A 26,991-nucleotide genomic window follows, 5' to 3' on the forward strand; every position below is an offset into this window, starting at 1 on the left:
ATAACAAGACTAGCGCATGGTAGAAAAACGGATGCCAATACTACAAAATTAATTCAAAATACTACTCAGACTATGTTTATGATAATTAGTTCATGTTTTAATCTAATTACTAATGAACTCCCACTTAATACAACATCCCTCATAGTTGTTAAGTGGTACACGATTGTTATCACCAGGATTTGACCGGGTCAGAGGTGGGCCGCGATCAAGATGGACTTAAAGATTATACATGGAAGAATATACATGAATCGGCCTTGTGCGCAAAGTTTGGGCTAGTTTGCCCTTGTATCTTAATATAGTAGATCGCATCTTAGATTAGAAGATAGAGTTTGACCCGTGCACGGTTAGGTGCACGCCTGAATTAGAAAGTCCCCTGGACTATAAATATGTATCTAGGGTTTATGAAATAAACAACAACCAACGTTCAACCAACAAATCAATCTCGGCGCATCGCCAACTCCTTCGTCTCGAGGGTTTCTACCGGTAAGCATCATGCTGCCTAGATCGCATCTTGCGATCTAGGCAGCACAAGCTTCATGTTGTTCATGCGTTGCTCGTACTGAAGCCTTTTTGATGGCGAGCAACGTAGTTATCTTAGATATGTTAGGGTTAGCATTGTTCCTCGTATCATATGCTATCGTAGTGCAGCCCTTGCATATCTAGCCGCCCTCACACCTATCTTAGGTGTGGGGGCGGCACCCCGCTTGATCATTATTTAGTAGATCCGATCCGTTACGGTTGCTCCTTGTTCTTCAAGGATTAGTTTAATATCTGCAATAGTTAGGCCTTACAAAGGGTTGGAGGATCCAGCGGCACGTAGGGTGTCGTTCGCTAGTCCTAGACAGGATGTTCCGGGGATCAACCTCGTGTTGGTTTTTAGGCCCTATCTAGGATCGGCTTACGATCACCGTGCGTGGCCGCGAGGCCCAATCGTGAGTAGGATGATCCGATTATGCGGTGAAAACCCTAAATCGTCGTAGATCGCATTAGCTTTATCTTGATCAAGCAGGACCACCATATATTCGTGCACCTCGTACGAATCATGGGTGGATCGGCTCCTTGAGCCGATTCACAGGATAACCTGAGAGCCGATCGAGGCTCGTATTTAATGTTTACGTGTATGCCATACAGGAAACTAAGCGAGGCATCTCCATCACCTTCCTGACCAGGTATAGGTCAGGTGGCACGCCCTTGCATTCAGCATCGGACGTGTGTACCAGAGGCTTTGCGGGCCGTCGCTCGGAGGGACCAGGGCCAGCCGCAGCCCTAAGTTGTTCCCGGCTCTACTGTGTTGCCCGTCGCTGCCCGCCGGTGGGTTTTGACCGCAACACATTCTGGCACGCCCGGTGGGACAAGCTTCGTCATCAACCACATTGCCATCTACATCTGTGATGGCGGACGGCACACCAGTCACGTACGAGGATCTGACCGACGAGCTCAAGAAGAAGTATGACGAGGTCAAAGCCATCCTCGAAGCCGACCTCATCGGCTCTTTTCACAGAACCCGTTCACATGGCATCAGGTGGAAGGGGTTCTCGCCTGACGGTGCGCTCGATGGGATAGACCTCTCTGCCCCGTCAGAAGAACGCACCAGGTCCCTGCGGCAGGAGATCAACTACTTGGTGGCTCACTCGCTGCACCGCCACTCTGAGAACCTGGTGAACGCTTTGGAGCGTGTCGCTCTTCGGGTGATCCAGGAGATCATGAGGCACCAGTACTCGCCGTCAGGACCAGCTCTCGGGACACATCAAGGAGAGTTGCCACTCCAGTCCCGTCCACCGCTGCCATTTGCGTTGGCAGCGCCAGAAGTGCCGAATTCACCGGCATTCGTCGTCTACAAGATCGGTGGTGACCCTAGTGACTGCCAGTTCTTGCATGAGGCGCCTAAGGAGATCCCTCACGGGTACATATGCACGTATGTGCCAGATTGCGGTAACTGGGCGATCACAAACCAGGCCGCAACATCAGGGACTTCTGGGAAAACAGGAGGAACGTCAGCGACAGATCTTGAGAAGCAGACGTGGCTAACTAAGTACGCCACCCCGACGAACCTCCAGAGCTCAGCTCCTGCAGTTGGCTCAGAGCTGGAAAAGCAAGCATGGCTGGCTAAGTACGCCACCCCGGCGAATCTTCAGAGTTCAACTCCTACAGCCAGCACAGCGGATCAGATCAGTACCATACTGAGAGACCAGTTCGGCATGGTGCCGAAAAGGAGGGCAATCGGCTATTCCAAGCCGTACCCCGACGAGTACGAGTTGATCCCGCTACCACCTAAATATCGGCTCCCTGATTTCTCCAAATTCAGTGGATCAGATGGTTCCAGCTCCATCGAGCACGTGAGCCGATATTTGGCACAGCTAGGAACGGCCTCAGTGTCGGATCCACTACGCGTGAGGTTCTTCTCACAGTCCCTCACGGGATCGGCTTTCGGGTGGTACACCTCGTTGCCGCCAGACTCGATCCGGACTTGGAAGCAGTTGGAAGAACAGTTCCACATGCAGTACCACTCAGAAGCTTCTGAGTCTGGCCTTGCCGATCTAGCACAAACACGTCAGAAGCGTGGAGAAACCGTGACAGAATACATCCAGCGCTTCAGGAATCTTAGGAACCGATGTTATTCGGTTCGTGTGACTGAAAAGGAAGCAGTCGAGTTGGCGATGACGGGCCTTGCAGCGCCGCTCAAGGACATGGCCTCCCAAGCAGACTACCCCTCACCGGCGCACATGGTTCGTAAACTGTCGGCATATGAACAGCGCCACCGGACTTGTACCAGGACAAATTCAAGCGTGCAGGTAGTCCTGGTCGAGGTAGGAAGACGAAGTCTCTGCGGGAGATCAAGAGGTAGCAGTGGCTGAATGGACTCGGGGGGCAACCCCCGTGTCCTGCAAATGGGTAAAGCCACCAGGCCCGCCCAGGGGGTTTGATTTTGACGTGACCAAAACTGAGCAAATCTTCGACCTCTTACTCAAGGAGCAGCAGTTGAAGATACCTGAAGGTCTCAAATTCCCCACGGCACAGGAGCTGAACGGAAAGCCATACTGCAAATGTCATAACTCGCTCTCCCATACCACCAACGACTGCAGGGTGTGGCGTCAGCAGATCCAAATGGCGATAGAACAAGGACGTCTGATTTTCAACCAGTACGCCATGAAGGTCGACACCCAACCCTTCCCCGCCGTTAACATGGTGGGATGCACTTACCCTGAAGGTTGCCAGCCAGGATCCTCGTTCAGCATCAACATGGTAGGACTTGGACACCACGCTGGCAAGGATGGAGACGAGGGCAGCTGCTCTCGTAGCAAGGACATAGAGGAGGCCGCTCCACGCGATCGGCTTCGTCACGATGGCAAGCGCTACGTCACAGAGGGAGAAGTGAAGAACATAAGATATCAGCGACCCCTCTCTGATCATCTCCTCAACAAGTATGTGAGTCAGTATGACCAACGCCGACGATCCAGCGATGATGATGAAAGAGATCGTCTGGCTAGAGAAGCCAGAAGACATCATCGGCATGATCGCGATGAGGAGGAGTACGAGCGCCGCGCCAAGGAAAAGTCGAGGGAGCGGGACGACGAGGACAGGCACTGGGACTGTCCCTTCTTCAGACACTGCTGGGATTCAGGAATGAGCCGATTGCCCACAATCGGCAATTGCCCAGAATGCAACCAGAAGAAGAAGGAGGCAGCCAACGTGTCCGTGTTCGAACGTCTAGGACCTCTCCCACCACCAAGCAAACGCGCTGAGTTCCCTCGGATGAAAGATCTCGAGGATTCGGAAGACGAGGGACAAGAAGAAGAAGAAGACAGGTACCACCGTCCAAGGTGGTGCCCGGATGGACTCAGCCGTTCCCAAAAGCGCAGGGTTCAGCGATTGCGCGGCTTGGAGGAAGCCGAAAGGTTATACCTGCATACGCTAAGGAAGGCGCGACCTGATCTGGCCGCGAAAATTCAGCGAACCCTGGATGAAGAGGGTCGTCCACGGAAAATGGAGTGGCGCCCCAAGCAAAGGAAAGCCGATGATGAAACATCGGCTGGTACAAACATGGTGCTCGTCCTTCCGACGGAGCTTAGTGCTCCAGGATTACACGATACACTCAAGGTGGACGACAGCGAGCGCATTAACATGAGAAAGGATGAGGTTAGGCTGGTCCTATCCACCGGCCTGATCGTGTAGCAAGAACGAACTGATTAAGCAAACGTGGCAAGGCCGATCCTTAGGATCAGCTTCAAAGATCTATGAAGGGACATTACAAAACCTTCATTTGAGCGATTCAATATGGAGGCCGATTCCAGCAATCGGCCAAAATTATCCTCACCACATGTTCTGCTTGTGTTCAGCATCAATCTACTGGGCAGCGGTTACGTCGGCAGAAGAGAGTCAACACGAATCCTATTGGAGCCGACGTACAAATACAATGCCTTGGCTAATCACAAAGCCGATATCTGCAGTCACCTGCCAGATTCGGCTCGGGGGGCACCTGAACCAGACGAACATGTGAACATGTGCAGGTGAGCATGTATGCAGTAAAATATTGGGGCCGATAGGGAAAAAATCGGCCAGTAAAAAAATTTTCATGACATACAGCCGATGCAAGGGCATCGACTTTAGAACTAAGGAACGAAGCCGATGCGCAGCCATCGACTCTAGTGCAATTACACAAGACCAAGACCTACCGGCTATGTGCTCAGGGCTCACATTTTCGCCAAGATGGTTTTCAGTTCGGCTGCAATGAGCCGACAACCCTTTGCGTCAGTTAAGCTGTTGGTGTTTCATCCACAACACCGGCGTTCAGTGGAAGAAAGCTGATCAATGGAGGCAAGTCTGGCTGATTCTTCAGGGTGGTTATCTCGGATTACCAGATTATCTAAGGTCAAAGCCTTTGGTTTGACCTGTGCATCCTCGCCGGTATTCTCGCCTTGATTAAGGCTCGGGGGGCAACTAACCTGGTAAACACTCTGTTTTTGGAGCCCATTGGAGTTGCATCGGCTGACCCTGCATCATAACCTTCTCCGAAAAGCGGTGAGTTGTTTGAAGAAGACTGCTAAAACTACGGAGAGGAGCCGGAGGGGGAAGCCGTCGGCGTTACAGGGTTTGGACCGTCCTGTTGCTGCAAGAAAAGGAAGGAGACTGGATTCTCAAAATAGCCGATGAACAGTCATCGGCTGTAGGATTGCGAAATATCATGGTCAGGTATCAAATCACAGTCTGAATTTGAGAAGTGCTTGACTGACGGTCTAATCGATATCTGAGTCTGGCTTCATGGGCGTCTAAGAAAAAAAAAATCCGATACGTTGCTATCGGTCTTGGTGTGGCAAGCGGAAGGATTGAAATTGGATTAATTGAAAGATGAATTGGAAGAACAATTTTCATTAATTCAAAGGAGCGGCTTTACAGGAAAGAGCCGATGGCTCTCAAAAGAGGGATTTGGTGCCTAGTGCACTGCTACTACTAGTCCTACTCTACTAGTCGTCGCTGTCCTCATCGTCGCCGTCGTCGAGGCCGTCGGCGCTGCTCCCAGGAAGCTCCTCGTCGCTGCTGCCCCAGCCCTCGGCCGGAGCTTCGTCTTCCTCGTCATCATCATCATCCTCGCTGTCCGCCCAAGAGCGGAAGCGCTTTGTCGGCGGGTACCCAATGGAGGAGGAAGATTCATCCTCCTCCTCTTCCTCCTCGTCATCATCATCGTCTTCGCTGTCCGCCCAAGCGCGGAATCGCTTTGCCGGCAGAAGCTTAGCGAGGGAGGAGGGGCCGCCCCCCTCTTTTTCTTCTTCTTCCTCTACTTCTTCCCGCTTCCCGTCGGAGGAGGTGGGTTTCACCCAGGGATGGAGGTCGTCTTCGCTTGCGCTTATCAGCTCCCCTTCGACGAGGAACTTGAGGTCCTCTTCCCCGTCGGTCAGAGGCAGGTCGCCTTCTGGCGCATGATCGGAGTTCCACTCCGGCTCGCTCGAGGATGGGGACTGGAGGGAAAGGCCGGAGGAGATTGAGGAAGAAGAAGACATTGCTGTAGGGGAAGAGGGTTTTTTGGTGCCGATAGCTGGAACAGAGGAAGGAGATGAAGTGGGCTACCCAATCGGCACGGTTAAATAATGAGGAACCTGGTGGAGATTTAATGCCATTGCAGTTTCCGAGGAGATGATGCTAAAGCTATCGAATTTTGCAGAGAAGCTGAGAAGACAGGGCGTCATGATGAAGAATACTGCAACGGTTCTGCTCTGCCACGACATGACCCTTCGAAAGGAAAACAGAGTGGTTTTGAAATTATCATTACCAAAACCAGGGGGGCATGTGTTATCACCAGGATTTGACCGGGTCAGAGGTGGGCCGCGATCAAGATGGACTTAAAGATTATACATGGAAGAATATACATGAATCGGCCTTGTGCGCAAAGTTTGGGCTAGTTTGCCCTTGTATCTTAATATAGTAGATCACATCTTAGATTAGAAGATAGAGTTTGACCCGTGCACGGTTAGGTGCAACCCTTAATTAGAAAGTCCCCTGGACTATAAATATGTATCTAGGGTTTATGAAATAAACAACAACCAACGTTCAACCAACAAATCAATCTCGGCGCATCGCCAACTCCTTCGTCTCGAGGGTTTCTACCGGTAAGCATCATGCTGCCTAGATCGCATCTTGCGATCTAGGCAGCACAAGCTTCATGTTGTTCATGCGTTGCTCGTACTGAAGCCTTTTTGATGGCGAGCAACGTAGTTATCTTAGATATGTTAGGGTTAGCATTGTTCCTCGTATCATATGCTATCGTAGTGCAGCCCTTGCATATCTAGCCGCCCTCACACCTATCTTAGGTGTGGGGGCGGCACCCCGCTTGATCATTATTTAGTAGATCCGATCCGTTACGGTTGCTCCTTGTTCTTCAAGGATTAGTTTAATATCTGCAATAGTTAGGCCTTACAAAGGGTTGGAGGATCCAGCGGCACGTAGGGTGTCGTTCGCTAGTCCTAGACAGGATGTTCCGGGGATCAACCTCGTGTTGGTTTTTAGGCCCTATCTAGGATCGGCTTACGATCACCGTGCGTGGCCGCGAGGCCCAATCGTGAGTAGGATGATCCGATTATGCGGTGAAAACCCTAAATCGTCGTAGATCGCATTAGCTTTATCTTGATCAAGCAGGACCACCATATATTCGTGCACCTCGTACGAATCATGGGTGGATCGGCTCCTTGAGCCGATTCACAGGATAACCTGAGAGCCGATCGAGGCTCGTATTTAATGTTTACGTGTATGCCATGCAGGAAACTAAGCGAGGCATCTCCATCACCTTCCTGACCAGGTATAGGTCAGGTGGCACGCCCTTGCATTCAGCATCGGACGTGTGTACCAGAGGCTTTGCGGGCCGTCGCTCGGAGGGACCAGGGCCAGCCGCAGCCCTAAGTTGTTCCCGGCTCTACTGTGTTGCCCGTCGCTGCCCGCCGGTGGGTTTTGACCGAAACAACGATCCAAATCCACTACACCAAAACCGATCATCACGTGAGATGATGTAGCTTCAATGGTGAACATCAACATGTTGATCATATCATCCATATGACTCGTGTTTAACCTTTCGGTTTCCGTTGTCCCGAGGCCATGTCTGTACATGCTAGGCTCGTCAAGCAAACCCAAGTATTCCGCGTGTGCAACATGACTTACACCCGTTGTATATGAACGTTGAATCTATCACATCCGATCATCACGATATGCTTCGAAACGACGAACTTTGGCAACGGTGCATACGAGGGGAGAACACTTTATTATCTTGATATTAGTGTGAGGGATCATCTTATAATGCTACCGCCGCGTTCTAAGCAAAATAAGATGCATAAAAGGATTAACATCACATGCAGTTCATATGTGATATGATATGGCCCTTTAGTCTTTGCGCCTTCGATCTTTATCTCCAAAGCACGGACATGATCTCCATCGTCAACGGGCATGATCTCCATCATCGTCGGCGTAGCGTCAAGGTTCATGGCGCCGTCTTCATGGTTGTTCACCTCATGTAGCAACTATTACAACTACTTTGAAATACTACTCAACATGAAATATTAAAGACAACCATAAGGTTCCTGCCGGTTGCCACAATACAATAATGATCATCTCATACATATTCATCATCACATTATGGCCATATCACATCACCAAACCCTGCAAAAACAAGTTAGACGTCTCTAATTTGGTTTGCATATTTTACGTGGTTTAGGGTTTTCGAGAGAGATCTAATCTACCTACGAACATGAACCACAACGTTGATACTAATGTTTTCAATAGAAGAGTAAGTTGAATCTTCACTATAGTAGGAGAGACAGACACCCGCAAAACCTCTTATGCAATACAAGTTGCATGTCGAACGAGGAACAAGTCTCATGAACGCGGTCATGTAAAGTTAGTCCGGGCCGCTTCATCCCACTATGCCACAAAGATGCAAAGTACTCAAACTAAAGATAACAAGAGCATCAACGCCCATAAAACCATTGTGTTCTACTCGTGCAACCATCTATGCATAGACCTGTCTCTGATACCACTGTAGGATAACGTTGCATAGAAAACAAAAATTTTCCTACCGCGAGAACGCAATCCAAGCCAAGATGCAATCTAGAAGACGGGAGCAACGAGGGGATGATCAAGACAAACCCTTGAAGATTTCCAAAGCCTATAAGAGTAGGCTCTTATTGCTGCGGTAGACGATCACTTGCCGCTTGCAAAAGCGCGTAGAAGATCTTGATCACGGTGCCACAATCGGGCAGCACCTCCGTACTCGGTCACACGTTCGGTTGTTGATGAAGACGACGTCCACCTCCCCGTTCCAGCGGGCAGCGGAAGTAGTAGCTCCTCTTGAATCCGACAGCACGACGGCGTGGTGTCGGTGGTGGTGGAGAAGTCCGGCGGAGCTTCGCTAAGCGTGCGGGAAGTGGAGGAGCGGGGCGGCTAGGGTTTGGGGAGAGGGGGGCGCCGGCCACTATGGGGTGCGGCCACCTTGGTGGTGTTTGAGGTGGCCGGCCCCTACCCCCTTGGCCCTCTATATATAGGTGGAACCCCAAGAGTTGGTCTCCAAGTCTTCGAATAAGACCCGAACCAAAAACCTTCCATATGGAGGGGAAACCTAGCCAAGCTAGGACTCCCACTAGAGGTGGGAGTTCCACCTCCCATATGGGGGGGTGGCCGCCCCCCTAAGGGGGAGTCCACTTGGGACTCCTCCCCACTAGGGTTGGCCGGCTATGGAGGTGGAGTCCACATCCATGTGGACTCCACCTTCCTTGGTGGTTTCTTCCGGACTTTTCTAGAACCTTCTAGAACCTTCCATAGAACCTTCCGCGACATTTTAATTCACATAAAATGACATCCTATATATGAATCTTATTTTCCGGACCATTCCGGAACTCCTCGTGATGTCCGGGATCTCATCCGGGACTCCGAACAAATATTCGAACTCCATTCCATATTCAAGTACTACCATTTCAACATCCAACTTTAAGTGTGTCACCCTACGGTTCGTGAACTATGTGGACATGGTTGAGTACACACTCCGACCAATAACCAATAGCGGGATCTGGAGATCCATAATGGCTCCCACATATTCAACGATGACTTTAGTGATCGAATGAACCATTCACATACAATACCAATTCCCTTTGTCACGCGATATTTTACTTGTCCGAGGTTTGATCTTCGGTATCACTCTATACCTTGTTCAACCTCGTCTCCTGACAAGTACTCTTTACTCGTACCGTGGTATGTGGTCTCTTATGAACTCATTCATATGCTTGCAAGACATTAGACGACATTCCACCGAGAGGGCCCAGAGTATATCTATCCGTCATCGGGATGGACAAAATCCCACTGTTGATCCATATGCCTCAACTCATACTTTCCGGATACTTAATCCCACCTTTATAACCACCCATTTACGCAGTGGCGTTTGGTGTAATCAAAGTACCTTTCCGGTATAAGTGATTTACATGATCTCATGGTCATAAGGACTAGGTAACTATGTATCGAAAGCTTATAGCAAATAACTTAATGACGAGATCTTATGCTACGCTTAATTGGGTGTGTCCATTACATCATTCATACAATGATATAACCTTGTTATTAATAACATCCAATGTTCATGATTATGAAACTAATCATCCATTAATCAACAAGCTAGTTAAGAGGCATACTAGGGACTTCTTTGTTTGTCTACATATCACACATGTACTAATATTTCGGTTAATACAATTATAGCATGACATATAAACATTTATCATAAACATAAAGATATAAATAATAACCACTTTATTATTGCCTCTAGGGCATATCTCCTTCAGTATTATTTTTCAAAAAAATTTAAAAAGGCGATCTAAATCTGGATCTGGATCTAGATCTAGAACCGTGGCAGTGGTGTCGTTTCTGCTCCGGTGTAGAACATGCACGAGGAGGAGGCCGGAGAACGTCGGAAGAGGAGGAGGAGGCCAAGGTCGTGGTCTCGTCGCCGCATCAGTGTAGGAGGAGGAGAAGGAGGCCAGAGGATGACGAGGAGAAGGAGAAGGAGGCCAGAGGAGGAAGCGTAGGAAGCCGGAGGAGGAGGAGGCACCTACCATCGGTGCAGGTGGAGGTGTAGGTGGTCGTGGATGTCAGTGTAGGTGGAGGCCGGAGGAGGGGGAGGAGGATGCTCGGGCCATCGGTGCAGGTGGAGGATGAGGTCGTCGGTGCAGGAGGAGGAGGAGGAGGAGAGGATGATTAGGAGGAAGGGGTAGAGGTGGAGAAGGGGAGAAAGTGAGAAAAGAGAAAAGGCCGTTGGCTGTTTTTCTTTACATAGTGAAGATTACTGTCGGCGCGCCACTATGCCCGTGCGCCGGCGGTAATTTTTCCTTTTTCAACTTTTTTTTTTGAATTTTTTTCTAAAAGCTAAAAAATTTCCTATTTGCTTTTTGATTTTGAGGAATCTAAAAAATCGCTTAACAGTTGTATGCAATCGGAAACACCATTTTACCGAAACATGGCACCATTTGGCAAAAAAATCAAAATTTACTTTTGTTAATTTTCCTCGAAGGATCTCGAAGGATTTAAAAAATCGAAATTTACTTTTGCAAAATAAAACTATATGACATAACATACGAGCATCTTGAAGGATTTTATTTTTTAAAATTTCTATCATTTTTTTATTTTTTAAAACTGAAAAGGTGACTCCCCGCGGGGGGAGGGGTGGTGAGGTGTGCTGTGTAGAGTAAAAATCTGAGTGGATCGCCGATGTTGATCAATTTACCACCAGTGTCCCACTATAGTGGTGCTCCAGCGGTAAGAGGGTTGGATTTTTGGTCTAACCCAGACCTGCTCGACCCTTGTCGCCTGCGCGCCAATTGTACGCTGGGCCGGCGGTATTTGGGCACCATTGACACTCATAAAATAAGTGTGCCGACAACTGACGAACCACAAATTTAACACGCCGGCAGTAGCTCGGGGCTTATAGCTGTTTTCGTAATAGTGTGTTCTGCACTGTCAGTCTGTCACGTGGCGCACACTCATGGATCTTCCGCCTAGTAGAGCTTCGTCTCGATCTTCCGCCATGCCCGCTCCGTCTCGTTCTTCCGCCTAATCAAGCTGACTCTAGGAGGAAAAAAATGACACACACTCGTGGATAAATGAGGCACTCTCCTCTCACTCACTTTCTCCTTTCTAGCTTCTCTTCTTCCCCATGGCGTCGCCGCACCTCCTGATGTCACCCGCGGCAAGTTCTCTTCCAGCTGTGGCCTCTATGATCGGTGGGTAGTGTATACATTCCGTTTCTGGCTGAGCTGGTTCAGAAAGAGCCGGTGCCCAGTGGTTCAGACGAAGGCTGTGGGTAATTGAGTGATCTGAATTCCGTGAATGTTTGCGCGTCCCGCTTCACACTGATCCACAGGGATTCAGAGACGGCTGGGCTTGGAATAGCATGGCGATCGAGTCACATGAATAACTTCAGATCAGAGATTCACTATCCGATGCGTAAATCGATATATGTACTGAGCTCTTAAAGTGTCAATGGCATCCGGCCCCTACTTCTCCAGCAGACAGCAGTGCACCGTAGATTGAAAAGAGGAAAACCAGCTGCGGTGCACGGCACGTATCGTGCATATCAGAACGAGGCAGGCAACCTGGAAGCGGTCAGGTTATGTTTATCATGGTCGACTGTAGTTTGGGTCCGATCCCATCGATCAGAATCAGACACATGACAGCCGATTTTAGACTGTAAACAGTCTCTCGTACCCGCCAAGAAGTTTCGCTAGAATGGAATGCAAGGATCGTCAGAACAGGAGAGAAAGCAAGGGCGACTCTCAAATATTCAGATGCTTGAGTACATCGACGACTCGACTATTCAGATGAACAGATCAATTGTTGGCATTTGGCGCTCTCGAAACTATGCCGGTTGCAAGGTCCTACTTATATGTATGCAATTGTTGAGGGAACAAGTTATACACACAGGTTTTCTCTCCCTCGTTGTTCAAACTCAATACCGACCATTCGCGAAGAGCGCCCGCGATTACTGAGGTGTCCACGCACCATAGCACCAGCCCCTTCCCTTCTTCAGTACCAAGAGCATAAGCTTGCGACGTCGACTGAACGAACAGGAACGACGGTTCGATCGGGGCACGGCGTACAGAATTTTTTTTAAAACATAAGGCCCTCGGCCCGACTTTATATATAAAGCCAAATGGCAACCACAATAGTATGATAGCTTACAAACAATAATACTAGACCTACGGATTGCCTATGCTACGAAAACTTTACGGACAGACGTGTTGTGGGTTGATTGGCTGTGCCTTGGTGCCCTTGCTGAAAAATCAGATCATGCTCTGATTTGTAGCCTGCTGCTGTGAGTCCGTAAGTAAATTTTGTAAAAGTAGTCCGTACCTGTAGCATTGCTCCAAATCCCGGCCTCACCCAGCCTCACAATTCAAGACCATACAAGGTTCGATCATCTACCAAAGCAAATGGAGTACATGAAGCTAGCGCGCACACACACAGCAACAAAGATAGCAAATGGCTTCATCCAGCTTGTGCGCGCGTCGTCGCCTGTAGCGTCGTCGCCTGTAGCCTCCTAACCCCTTCCATCACCACGTCCAGAGTCGCACGGTCCCTCGGTCTGACCAGAACCCTCCAGCGCTGCATATATGAGTGCATGTGGAAGAAGACATCAGCAGGGTTATTGATAAGCTTTCCTTCCATAGCTAGTTTATTCCTAATGTTCCAAAGCGCCCAGCATTGGGCCGCAAAGGTGAACCAGGCTAGCCTACGAAGGGACCCCGAAAGACTTTGGACAAGAGCAATGAACTGCCCAGCCCCTGCTGGGTTCCAGTCGCACCGTAAGAGCTCCCTAGCTCCTGCCCATGCCAACTTAGCCAGGTAGCATGAGAAAAAGATATGGTTACAATCCTCCTGTTCCCCACAGAAGGCACATGCCCCATTAGTTGGGCCATTCCTCTTTGCCACTTGTACTCCCGATGGAAGGCGGCTCCTGATGAGTTGCCAGAGGAAAACCCTAATCCTAGGCGGCACCCTCGTCTTCCAGACCTCCCTGAAGTGAGTCACCACCGCCCCTTGCGAGAGACGTCCGTATATGGACCTAGTGGAAAAGGCCCCGGAGGGTTCAAGATCCCACGAGACTTCGTCCTCGCCCTCCGAGAAGGGATGAAGGTCGAAGATCCTGCATAGGTTTTCCCATTCCACAACCTCCGCCGTCCCAAAGGTCCTCCGGAACCTAATATGTCACCCATTGGCATCCTGCACCCCCGCAACTGTGGCAAAGTGGTTGTCACAACACTCAAAGAGGCGGGGAAACAACACTCTCAAGGGACCCTTCCCCGTCCACCAGTCGAGCCAGAAATATGTGTGTCTCCCGTTCGCAACCTTGTGCCTCGCGCCCAGTTTGAAATACCATTTGATTTTGTGTATTGCATTCCAAAACTGGGAGCCCTTAGTCGGCACCAACGGGGAGAAGAGATCGTTCCCCCTTAGGTATTTGGCTCTGAGCAGGTCCGCCCATAGACCCTCTGCTCCCTGGTAAAGTTTCCAAATCCACTTCAACATCAGCGCAATATTCATCAATTTTGTGTTAAGGATTCCCAATCCTCCAAGCTCCCGCGGCTTGCAAACCGTCGCCCAATCGAGCATGTGGTACTTCCTCTTATTCCCAGCTCCTTCCCAAAAGAAGCGGGCTCTGGACTTATTCATCTCCCCGTGTGTCGCTTCGTGGAGAAGATAGATCCCCATAGCGAACATCGGTAGACTCGACAGACACGAGTTGGTCAGCTCCAGTCTCCCCGCAGATGCCAGAAAGAGGCCCTGCCATGGGTCCACCCTATGGCCCACTTTCTCCGTCAGGAAATACCAGTCAGCGACCGAGAGGGTCTTATCCGAGACCGGAAGACCCAGATAGGACATGGGAAGGCTCCCGAGGTTGCAGTTAAGCAAGTCGGCGATCCTACGCCGCTCCGCGTCGTCCACCCCTGTGACAAGCGCCTCACTCTTGGTGAAGTTGATCTTGAGCCCCGACATGTTCTCGAAACAGAGCAGAAGGAGCTTGAGGTTTGCGATCCCGATGTCGGAGGGCTCAATCATGATCAACGTATCATCAGCATATTGGAGATGCGTGACTCCCCTTGGAATCAGGTGTGGCACAACCCCCTGGATGTGGCCGCTCTCCTTGGCCCTGGTTAAGATTGCCGCCAAGGCATCAACCATGAAGTCGAAGAGAATGGGGGATAGGGGGTCCCCCTGCCGCACCCCCCGAGCATTGCGGAAATATTGGCCAATCTCACCGTTGACGTTGATCGCCGTCTGCCGAGACAAGTTGCATCAATCTGTGCACAACCCCTGCTGAGAAACCCTTCCTCAGTAGGACTTCACGGAGGAATTCCCAGTTCACTCGATCATATGCTTTCTCAAAATCCAGCTTAAGCAGAATGCCCTTGAGCTTCTTAACCCGTAACTCATGGGCAATCTCGTGAATTGCCAGCACTCCCTCGTGCAAGCAGCGACCTCTAATGAAGGCCGTCTGGCTCCTGTCAATCGTCCTATGTGCAATCGGGGTCAATCTAGTCGCATACGCCTGATACGTCTCCAACGTATCGATAATTTCTTATGTTCCATGCCACATTATTGATGTTATCTACATGTTTTATGCACACTTTATGTCATATTCGTGCATTTTCTGGAACTAACCTATTAACAAGATGCCGAAGTGCCGATTCTTTGTTTTCTGCTGTTTTTGGTTTCAGAAATCCTAGTAAGGAAATATTCTCGGAATTGGACGAAATCAAAGCCCAGGGGCCTATTTTTCCACGAAGCTTCCAGAAGTCCGAAGACGAAACGAAGTGGGGCCACAGGGTGCCCAAACCCTAGGGCGGCGCGGCCCACCCCTTGGCCGCGCCGGCCTATGGTGTGGGGCCCCTGTGCCCCCTCCTGACTTGCCCTTCCGCCTACTTAAAGCCTCCGTGACGAAACCCCCAGTACCGAGAGCCACGATACGGAAAACCTTCCAGAGACGCCGCCAACGCCGATCCCATCTCGGGGGATCCAGGAGATCGCCTCCGGCACCCTGCCGGAGAGGGGAATCATCTCCCGGAGGACTCTACGCCGCCATGGTCGCCTCCGGTGTGATGTGTGAGTAGTCTACCCCTGGACTATGGGTCCATAGCAGTAGCTAGATGGTTGTCTTCTCCCCATTGTGCTATCATTGTCGGATCTTGTGAGCTGCCTAACATGATCAAGATCATCTATCTGTAATTCTATATGTTACGTTTGTTGGGATCCGATGAATAGAGAATACTTGTTATGTTGATTATCAAAGTTATATCTATGTGTTGTTTATGATCTTGCATGCTCTCCGTTATTAGTAGATGCTCTGGCCAAGTTGATGCTAGTAACTCCAAGAGGGAGTATTTATGCTCGATAGTGGGTTCATGTCTCCGTGAATCTGGAGGGGTGACAAGAACCTCTAAGGTTATGGATGTGCTGTTGCCACTAGGGATAAAACATTAGTGCTATGTTCAAGGATGTAGTCACTAGTTACATTACGCGCAATACTTAATGCAATTGTCTGTTGTTAGCAACTTAATGCTGGAGGGGGTTCGGATGATAACCTGAAGGTGGACTTTTTAGGCATAGATGCAGTTGGATGGCGGTCTATGTACTTTGTCGTAATGCCCAATTAAATCTCACTATACTCATCATGATATGTATGTGCATGGTCATGCTCTCTTTATTTGTCAATTGCCCAACTGTAATTTGTTCACCCAACATGCTGTTCGTCTTATGGGAGAGACACCTCTAGTGAACTGTGGACCCCGGTCCAATTCTCTTTACTGAAATACAATCTACTGCAATACTTGTTCTACTGTTTTCTGCAAACAATCATCTTCCACACAATACGGTTAATCCTTTGTTACAGCAAGCCGGTGAGATTGACAACCTCACTGTTTCGTTGGGGCAAAGTACTTTGGTTGTGTTGTGCAGGTTCCACGTTGGCGCCGGAATCCCTGGTGTTGCGCCGCACTACATCTCGCCGCCATCAACCTTCAACGTGCTTCTTGACTCCTACAGGTCCGATTAAACCTTGGTTTCTTACTGAGAGAAACTTGCCGCTGTGCGCATCACACCTTCCTCTTGGGGTTCCCAACGGACGTGCCAACCACACGCATCAAGCAAATTTCTGGCGCCGTTGCCGGGGAACTGAAGAAAAGTTACACCACAAAGATTTCTATCTCCCACGTCAACTGCACGCCAGCAGCAAATTTCTGGCGCCGTTGCCGGGGAGATCAAGACACGCTGCAAGGGGAGTCTCCACTTCTCAATCTCTTTACTTTGTTTTTGTCTTGCTTAGTTTTATTTACTACTTTGTTTGCTGCACTAAATCAAAATACAAAAAAATTAGTTGCTAGTTTTACTTTGTTTGCTATCTTGTTTGCTATATCAAAAACACAAAAAACTTAGTTTACTTGCATTTACTTTATCTAGTTTGCTTTATTTACTGTTGCTAAAATGGCCAACGCTGAAAATACTAAGTTGTGTGACTTCACAACCACAAATAATAATGATTTCTTATGCACACCTATTGCTCCACCTGCTACTACAGCAGAATTCTTTGAAATTAAACCTGCTTTACTGAATCTTGTTATGCGAGAGCAATTTTCTGGTCTTAGTTCTGATGATGCTGCTGCCCATCTTAATAATTTTGTTGAACTATGTGAAATGCAAAAATATAAAGATGTAGATGGTGATATTATTAAACTAAAATTGTTCCCTTTCTCATTAAGAGGAAGAGCTAAAGATTGGTTGCTATCTCTACCTAAGAATAGTATTGATTCATGGACTAAATGCAAGGATGCTTTTATTGGTAGATATTATCCCCCTGCTAAAATTATATCTTTGAGGAGTAGCATAATGAATTTTAAACAATTAGATACTGAACATGTTGCTCAAGCTTGGGAAAGAATGAAATCTCTGGTTAAAAATTGCCCAACCCATGGACTGACTACTTGGATGATCATCCAAACCTTCTATGCAGGACTAAATTTTTCTTCACGGAATTTATTGGATTCAGCTGCTGGAGGTACCTTTATGTCCATCACTCTTGGTGAAGCAACAAAGCTTCTTGATAATATGATGATCAACTACTCTGAATGGCACACGGAAAGAGCCCCACAAGGTTAGAAGGTAAATTCTGTCGAAGAAACCTCTTCCTTGAGTGATAAGATTGATGCTATTATGTCTATGCTTGTGAATGATAGGACTAATATTGATCCTAATAATGTTCCATTAGCTTCATTGGTTGCACAAGAAGAACATGTTGATGTAAACTTCATTAAAAATAATAATTTCAACAACAATGCTTACCGGAACAATTCTAGTAACAACTATAGGCCATATCCTTATAATAATGGCAACGGCTATGGTAATTCTTATGGGAATTCTTACAATAATAATAGGAACACACCCCCTGGACTTGAAGCCATGCTTAAAGAATTTATTAGTACACAAACTGCCTTTAACAAATCTGTTGAAGAAAAGCTTGGGAAAATTGATATACTTGCTTCTAAAGTCGATAGTCTTGCTGCTGATGTTGATCTTTTGAAATCAAAAGTTTTGCCTAATGAGAATCATCATAATAAAATTGTTACTACAGCAAATGCCATTCAAGTTAGAATTAATGAGAATATAAGATTAATGGCTGAACTGCGTGCTAGGTGGGATAGAGAAGAAAATGCAAAACTAGCTAAAGAGAAGAATGTAGCTAAAGTTTGGACTATTACCACCACTAGTAATGCTAATGCTACACATGTTGCTGCACCCCCTACTAATACTAATAAAAGAATTGGTGTTAGCAATGTTTCCACTTCTAATGCAAAGCGCGAAAAACTGCCTGAAACTGCTAAAACTGCTGAAACTGCCTGTGATAAAGCTGCTGAAATTTTTTCCAACATTGGGGATGATGATCCCATTGCTTTAGATTATAATGGTTTGAATTTTGATGATTGCCACATCTCTGAAGTTATAAAGTTCTTGCAAAAACTTGCTAAAAGTCCTAATGCTAGTGCTATAAATTTGGCTTTCACACATCATATTACAAATGCTCTCATAAAAGCTAGAGAAGAGAAACTAGAGCGTAAAGCCTCTATTCCTAAAAAGCTAGAGGATGGTTGGGAGCCCATCATTAAGATGAAGGTTAAAGATTTTGATTGTAATGCTTTATGTGATCTTGGTGCAAGTATTTCTGTTATGCCTAAGAAAATTTATGATATGCTTGACTTGCCACCACTGAAAAATTGTTATTTGGATGTTAATCTTGCTGATCATTCTACAAAGAAACCTTTGGGGAAAGTTGATAATGTTCGCATTACCGTTAACAATAACCTTGTCCCCGTTGATTTTGTTGTCTTGGATATTGAATGCAATGCATCTTTTCCCATTATATTGGGAAGACCTTTTCTTCGAACTGTTGGTGCTATTATTGATATGAAGGAAGGTAATATAAAATATCAATTTCCTCTCAAGAAAGGTATGGAACACTTCCCTAGAAAGAGAATGAAGTACCCTTTTGATTCTATTATGAGAACAAATTATGATGTTGACACATCGTCTCTTGATAATACTTGATACACACTTTCTGCGCCTAGCTGAAAGGCGTTAAAGAAAAGCGTTTATGGGAGACAACCCATGTTTTTACCTACAGTATTTTGTTTTTATTTTGTGTCTTAGAAGTTGTTTACTACTGTAGCAACCTCTCCTTATCTTAGTTTTGTGTTTTGTTGTGCCAAGTTAAGCCGTTGATAGAAAAGTAAGTACTAGATTTGGATTACTGCACAGTTCCAGATTTCTTTGCTGTCACGAATCTGGGTCCACCTCCCTGTAGGTAGCTCAGAAAATTAAGCCAATTTACGTGCATGATCCTCAGATATGTACGCAACTTTCATTAAATTTGAGCATTTTCATTTGAGCAAGTCTGGTGCCATTTTAAAATTCGTCAATACGAACTGTTCTGTTTTGACAGATTCTGCCTTTTATTTCGCAATGCCTCTTTTGCTATGTTGGATGAATTTCTTTGATCCACTAATGTCCAGTAGCATTATGCAATGTCCAGAAGTGTTAAGAATGATTGTGTCACCTCTGAATATGTCAATTTATATTGTGCACTAACCCTCTAATGAGTTGTTTCGAGTTTGGTGTGGAGGAAGTTTTCAAGGATCAAGAGAGGAGTATGATGCAACATGATCAAGGAGAGTGAAAGCTCTAAGCTTGGGGATGCCCCGGTGGTTCACCCCTGCATATATCAAGAAGACTCAAGCGTCTAAGCTTGGGGATGCCCAAGGCATCCCCTTCTTCATCGACAACATTATCAGGTTCCTCCCCTGAAACTATATTTTTATTCCATCACATCTTATGTGCTTTTTCTTGGAGCGTCGGTTTATTTTTGTTTTTGTTTTGTTTGAATAAAATGGATCCTAGCATTCACTTTGTGGGAGAGAGACACGCTCCGCTGTAGCATATGGACAAGTATGTCCTTGGTTTCTACTCATAGTATTCATGGCGAAGTTTCTTCTTCGTTAAATTGTTATATGGTTGGAATTGGAAAATGATACATGTAGTAATTGCTATAAATGTTTTGGGTAATGTGATACTTGGCAATTGTTGTGCTCATGATTAAGCTCTTGCATCATATGCTTTGCACCCATTAATGAAGAAATACATAGAGCATGCTAAAATTTGGTTTGCATATTTGGTTTCTCTAAGGTCTAGATAATTTCTAGTATTGAGTTTGAACAACAAGGAAGACGGTGTAGAGTCTTGTAATGTTTTCAATATGTCTTTTATGTGAGTTTTGCTGCACCGGTTCATCCTTGTGTTTGTTTCAAATAAGCCTTGCTAGCCTAAACCTTGTATCGAGAGGGAATACTTCTCATGCATCCAATATACTTGAGCCAACCACTATGCCATTTGTGTCCACCATACCTACCTACTACATGGTATTTTCCGCCATTCCAAAGTAAATTGCTTGAGTGCTACCTTTAAAATTCCATCATTTACCTTTGCAATATATAGCTCATGGGACAAATAGCTTAAAAACTATTGTGGTATTGAATATGTAATTATGCACTTTATCTCTTATTAAGTTGCTTGTTGTGCGATAACCATGTTCACTGGGGACGCCATCAACTATTCATTGTTGAATTTCATGTGAGTTGCTATGCATGTTCGTCTTGTCTGAAGTAAGAGCGATCTACCACCCTATGGTTAAGCATGCATAATGTTAGAGAAGAACATTGGGCCGCTAACTAAAGCCATGATCCATGGTGGAAGTTTCAGTTTTGGACATATATCCTCAATCTCAAATGAGAAAATTATTAATTGTTGTTACATGCTTATGCATAAAAGAGGAGTCCATTATCTGTTGTCTATGTTGTCCCGGTATGGATGTCTAAGTTGAAGAATAATCAATAGCGAGAAATCCAATGCGAGCTTTCTCCTTAGACCTTTGTACAGGCGGCATAGAGGTACCCCTTTGTGACACTTGGTAAAAACATATGTATTGCGGTGATAATCCAGGTAGTCCAAGCTAATTAGGACAAGGTGCGGGCACTATTAGTACACTATGCATGAGGCTTGCAACTTATAAGATATAATTTACATGATGCATATGCTTTATTACTACCGTTGACAAAATTGTTTCATGTTTTCAAAATCAAAGCTCTAGCACAAATATAGCAATCGATGCTTTTCCTCTATGGAGGACCATTCTTTTATTTTCAATGTTGAGTCAGTTCACCTATTTCTCTCCACCTCAAGAAGCAAACACTTGTGTGAACTGTGCATTGATTCCTACATACTTGCTTATTGCACTTATTATATTACTCTATGTTGACAATATCCATGAGATATACATGTTACAAGTTGAAAGCAACCGCTGAAACTTAATCTTCATTTGTGTTGCTTCAATGCCTTTACTTTAAATTATTGCTTTATGAGTTAACTCTTATGCAAGACTTATTGATGCTTGTCTTGAAGTGCTATTCATGAAAAGTCTTTGCTATATGATTCACTTGTTTACTCATGTCATCTACATTGTTTTGATCGCTGCATTCACTACATATGCTTTACAAATAGTATGATCAAGGTTATGATGGCATGTCACTCCAGAAATTATCTGTGTTATCGTTTTACCTGCTCGGGACGAGCAAAACTAAGCTTGGGGATGCTGATACGTCTCCAACGTATCGATAATTTCTTATGTTCCATGCCACATTATTGATGTTATCTACATGTTTTATGCACACTTTATGTCATATTCGTGCATTTTCTGGAACTAACCTATTAACAAGATGCCGAAGTGCCAGTTGCTGTTTTCTGCTGTTTTTGGTATCAGAAATCCTAGTAAGGAAATATTCTCGGAATTGGACGAAATCAAAGCCCAGGGGCCTATTTTTCCACGAAACTTCCAGAAGTCCGAAGACGAAACGAAGTGGGGCCACAGGGTGCCCAAACCCTAGGGCGGCGCGGCCCACCCCCTGGCCGCGCCGGCCTATGGTGTGGGGCCCCTGTGCCCCCTCCTGACTTGCCCTTCCGCCTACTTAAAGCCTCCGTGACGAAACCCCCAGTACCGAGAGCCACGATACGGAAAACCTTCCAGAGATGCCGCCAACGCCGATCCCATCTCGGGGGATCCAGGAGATCGCCTCCGGCACCCTGCCGGAGAGGGAAATCATCTCCCGGAGGACTCTACGCCGCCATGGTCGCCTCCGGTGTGATGTGTGAGTAGTCTACCCCTGGACTATGGGTCCATAGCAGTAGCTAGATGGTTGTCTTCTCCCCATTGTGCTATCATTGTCGGATCTTGTGAGCTGCCTAACATGATCAAGATCATCTATCTGTAATTCTATATGTTGCGTTTGTTGGGATCCGATGAATAGAGAATCCTTGTTATGTTGATTATCAAAGTTATATCTATGTGTTGTTTATGATCTTGCATGCTCTCCGTTATTAGTAGATGCTCTGGCCAAGTTGATGCTAGTAACTCCAAGAGGGAGTATTTATGCTCGATAGTGGGTTCATGTCTCCGTGAATCTGGAGGGGTGACAAGAACCTCTAAGGTTATGGATGTGCTGTTGCCACTAGGGATAAAACATTAGTGCTATGTTCAAGGATGTAGTCACTAGTTACATTACGCGCAATACTTAATGCAATTGTCTGTTGTTAGCAACTTAATACTGGAGGGGGTTCGGATGATAACCTGAAGGTGGACTTTTTAGGCATAGATGCAGTTGGATGGCGGTCTATGTACTTTGTCGTAATGCCCAATTAAATCTCACTATACTCATCATGATATGTATGTGCATGGTCATGCTCTCTTTATTTGTCAATTGCCCAACTGTAATTTGTTCACCCAACATGCTATTCGTCTTATGGGAGAGACACCTCTAGTGAACTGTGGACCCCGGTCCAATTCTCTTTACTGAAATACAATCTACTGCAATACTTGTTCTACTGTTTTCTGCAAACAATCATCTTCCACACAATACGGTTAATCCTTTGTTACAGCAAGCCGGTGAGATTGACAACCTCACTGTTTCGTTGGGGCAAAGTACTTTGGTTGTGTTGTGCAGGTTCCACGTTGGCGCCGGAATCCCTGGTGTTGCGCCGCACTACATCTCGCCGCCATCAACCTTCAACGTGCTTCTTGACTCCTACTGGTCCGATTAAACCTTGGTTTCTTACTGAGGGAAACTTGCCGCTGTGCGCATCACACCTTCCTCTTGGGGTTCCCAACGGACGTGCCAACCACACGCATCAACGCCTTAGCTATAAATTTAAAAATCACGTTGATGAGCGCAATAGGCCTGTACTGTCTAATCGCGTCCCTTCCTCTGACCTTCGGAATTAAGGAGATGATTCCATAGTTGAGGCGTGCAATGTCTACTCTCCCTAGAGCAAAATCGTTCAGGATGTTGAGAATGGGTCCTTTAAGAATCTTCCAGAACTTCTTAAAGAACACCACCGGTAGCCCATCAGGGCCCGGCGCCGAGTCCGGCTTCATCTCGGCAAGCACCGCATCCAGTTCTTCCGGCGTAAAAGTGAGTGCAAGTACATCGTTCTCCCCTTGAGAGACCTGCGCCTCCACCGACCAAAGGTCCGGGCCCAAGGAGAACACTTTCTCCTCCCCCACCGAGCCCATGAGACCCTGGTAGAACCCGTAGATGTGGTCTACCAAGTCCTGTTGCACGGAAATCTCCACGGTTTCCGTGATCAGGCGGGGAATCATGCACTTCCTGCGTCTACCGTTGGCGAAGGCATGGAAAAATGCCGTGCACGCGTCCCCCTTAAGCGTCCACTGCACTCCGCTCCTCTGTTTCCAATATTCCTCCTCGAGGCTGTCCAACACAATGATCTGATCCTCCAAACTGTATCGGAGGGCCCATCCCTCCTCATCCAAACCATTAGCATCTGCCATCTCATCTAACCCCTGGATCCGTTTGACCAAGTCCTCGCGGAACACTCGACGCTCCCTCCCTAGATTCGCTCCCCACCCTTTGAGGAATTGCCTAAGCCCTCGGGCGATGTGCTGCCAAAGGTCCACACTCGACCTCTGTGTCCCTGCAGCCGATATGGCAGATGCCAACTTACCCCGGACCAGCTCCCCAAAGCCCGGTACCCCAAACTACCACGTCTGAAAGAAGAACCGTGGTGATCGCTTAAGACCTTTCTCCCCGTTGTCCAAGATCAAAGGGCAGTGGTCGGAACCGATCCTTGTGACCGCCGCAAGGGAAGAAAGGGGGAACACCACCTCCCAGGATGGCGAGACAAAGACTCTGTCCAGAACCGACCTGATCGGAGAGGCCTGGTTATTCGTCCATGTGAAGCGAGCCCCTGCCCGACAAATTTCCCTTAGGGATAAGCTAGCAAGGACATCATTAAATCGGCGCACCCGTGGCCAATTGACCGCCCCATTACTCTTATCCTCTGCTCGACGGACCAGGTTGAAGTCCCCTGCTACCACAATAGGAAGTAGGCAGTTGGAAACCTCCGTCTCGAGCTCTCCCAGAAACTCAGACGTCCGCGAGTGATCTGCTGGGCCGTACACCAGCATGAAGCGCCATTTAAGATTGTTATTCCTCTGTAATATGTCAGCGCTAAGAAAGAAGGAGCCCTTCCTCCAGAACCCAACCTCAAAGAATTCATCCCTGAAGCCTAGCAGGAGCCCACCCGAGTGCCCCGCCGCCGGCACCCAATTCCAGTTGAATTGGCCACCGTGCTTTAGCCAACGTAGTTCTTGTGCCGAGAAATCCTGTTTAATGGTCTCTTGTAAGCCAATGATATCGACTTGCTCCGTCTTGAAGATGTCCTTCAGCTGAGTCCGCCGTCCCGGCGTCCCCCAGCCTCGGATGTTTTGGATGAGGAACCTCATGCGGCCCCTCGGCGTTTAGATGAGTTCTTCCTGACCGTGAGCGAGGACTTCTTACTCCTCCTCTTGGGAACTTGGGTAGTGCGACCCTTCGCCCCATCCAAGTCCGGCACTGCCGCCGAGGCCAAGTGTGTCCCGCGCACCTGGTCGTCCTCCTCCCCCTCGGAGGCGGTGGACGCCGCCTCTTCATCCCGAAGAGGCTGCCCCACCCTAGGATCGGAGCCCTGCTCCTCGAGGGCACCCTGCCGCTCTTGCGCAGGGTCCATGCTGGCCATATCCGCCGCCTTGCGGGCTTCCGACTCAAGCTGGAGCCTCCTAGCCGTGGCCGCCAGCGCCGCCTGAACTTGTTCCTTAGCGCGGATAATGGACAGAGCCTCCCCCGGGCAGCCCAAACTCGGAGAGAAAACTATGCAGCTATCCTTGACTACAGAAGAGAGATGGGAGTCGGGAAGGATGTCAAGGATGGCGAAATCCGTACCTTTGCCTGCCTTCTTGTTGTTGCCGGCCGTCTCCAGGTTCTTGTCGGCCGCAAGCTGCTGCGCCTTCTCCATCATCGTCGCCGAGGTCGCCGTCCCCTTCCCATGGCGGGAGCTCTTGCGCACCGCCGAGGCCGGCTTGATCGCCGTCTTCCGCGCGTAGGGGATCGCCGCCGACCGCGGGCCACGCACCACCGGAGTGGCCGTCCTCGCCTCCAGCAGAAGATCCTGGACCATCACCTGTCCCGCGGCGTACAGAAATGACCCTGCCGGCCAGAGGTGGACTTTGAAACTGTGGTTCTTCACGAGTAGTTCCTGGTGCCTCCTATTTCTAGCTAGAACTATCAAAACTGAATCCCTCGTGTGCGAAGACGGATCGACCACTGGTAGAAAAACAGGCTTCGAGTGAGCCCCATAAGTCGCGAAGCTGCAGGAACCGCGACTAATGGTACCTTTAGTCGCGGTTCGGGAGGCGAACCGCGACCAAAGGCCTGGGCCCAGGGCGCTCGGTGGCCAGTCGGTGCACGTGGGGGGTCTTTAGTCGCGGTTGGCCAGGCCAACCGCGACTAAAGGTGCCCGAAGGCCTTTAGTCGCGGTTGGCCAGGCCAACCGGGACTAAAGCCCCTCCCCTATATATACCCATCCAGCAGCCAACACTTAGCCATTTGGTGCCATTCTCTTCACAAGCTTCACAAGTGGGTGTTAGGTTTGCTTTTGGTTCCTCTTATGCACATAAGGTGTTTGATGAAATGCCCCAAGAGCATGAAACAAACATGATATGAAGTGTTGGAGCCACACTTGAGCTTTCTCATTTATTTTTTCCTCCTCGATCGCGGTTAGCAACTTGAACCTTTGATGTGTCGTTGATAAAATGTGCATGTGTGTGTAGTTCATTGTTTAATTTATATTGTTTGTAGCTAGTTAGTTTAACAAATGCATGATGGTTAATTATATATTTTATATTATAATAATGCAGATGAATCGACAATGGATGTACGGTAACCGACTCTCCGGCGAGTTCAGTGCGGGTTTGAAAGATTTCCTCGTAGTGGCTAATGCGAACAAGCAGGGGGGTTTTGTTATCTGTCCATGTGTTAAATGTAAGAATCAGAATGGTTACTCTTCCTCAAGAGATGTTCACATGCACCTGCTTCGGCACGGTTTCATGCCAAGCTATAATTGTTGGACCAAGCATGGAGAAAGAGGGGTTATAATGGAAGAAGATGAAGAAGGGGATGATTTCATCGATGAAAGCTATCTTGCTCATTTCGGTGATACTTTCATGGAGGATGCTGAAGGTGAAGGGGAAGGTGAAGGGGAAGGTGAAGAAGAGGCACGTGATGATCCCGTTGATGATCTTGGTCGGACCATTGCTGATGCACGGAGACGCTGCTAAACCGAAAAAGAGAGGGAGAATTTGGATCGCATGTTAGAGGATCACAGAAGGCGCTGTACCGGATGCGATGATGGTCTGAAAAAGCTGGGCTGCACACTGGATTTGCTGAGATGGAAGGCACGGGCAGGTGTAGCTGACTCGGCATTTGAAAACTTGCTGAAAATGTTGAAGAATATGTTTCCAAAGAATAACGAGTTGCCCGCCACTACGTACGA

General features: G+C 47.7%; 1 protein-coding gene across 1 annotated transcript; it reads right to left on the reverse strand.

The window, feature by feature from the left end:
• Positions 1 to 13,719: 13,719 nt before the first annotated feature.
• On the reverse strand, positions 13,720 to 24,907 carry LOC127337755 (uncharacterized). Its single transcript, XM_051364261.1, has 3 exons — positions 24,202 to 24,907; positions 23,324 to 24,096; positions 13,720 to 14,790 (listed from the first exon to the last, which is right to left on the reverse strand). Exons 1-3 carry the CDS (start codon positions 24,905 to 24,907, stop codon positions 13,720 to 13,722), a joined length of 2,550 nt encoding a protein of 849 aa, XP_051220221.1.
• Between the last annotated feature and the right edge of the window lie 2,084 nt (positions 24,908 to 26,991).

The sequence above is a fragment of the Lolium perenne genome, chromosome 1 (genome assembly GCF_019359855.2).
Source record: "Lolium perenne isolate Kyuss_39 chromosome 1, Kyuss_2.0, whole genome shotgun sequence".
In the NCBI taxonomy this organism is placed as follows: Eukaryota; Viridiplantae; Streptophyta; class Magnoliopsida; order Poales; family Poaceae; genus Lolium; species Lolium perenne.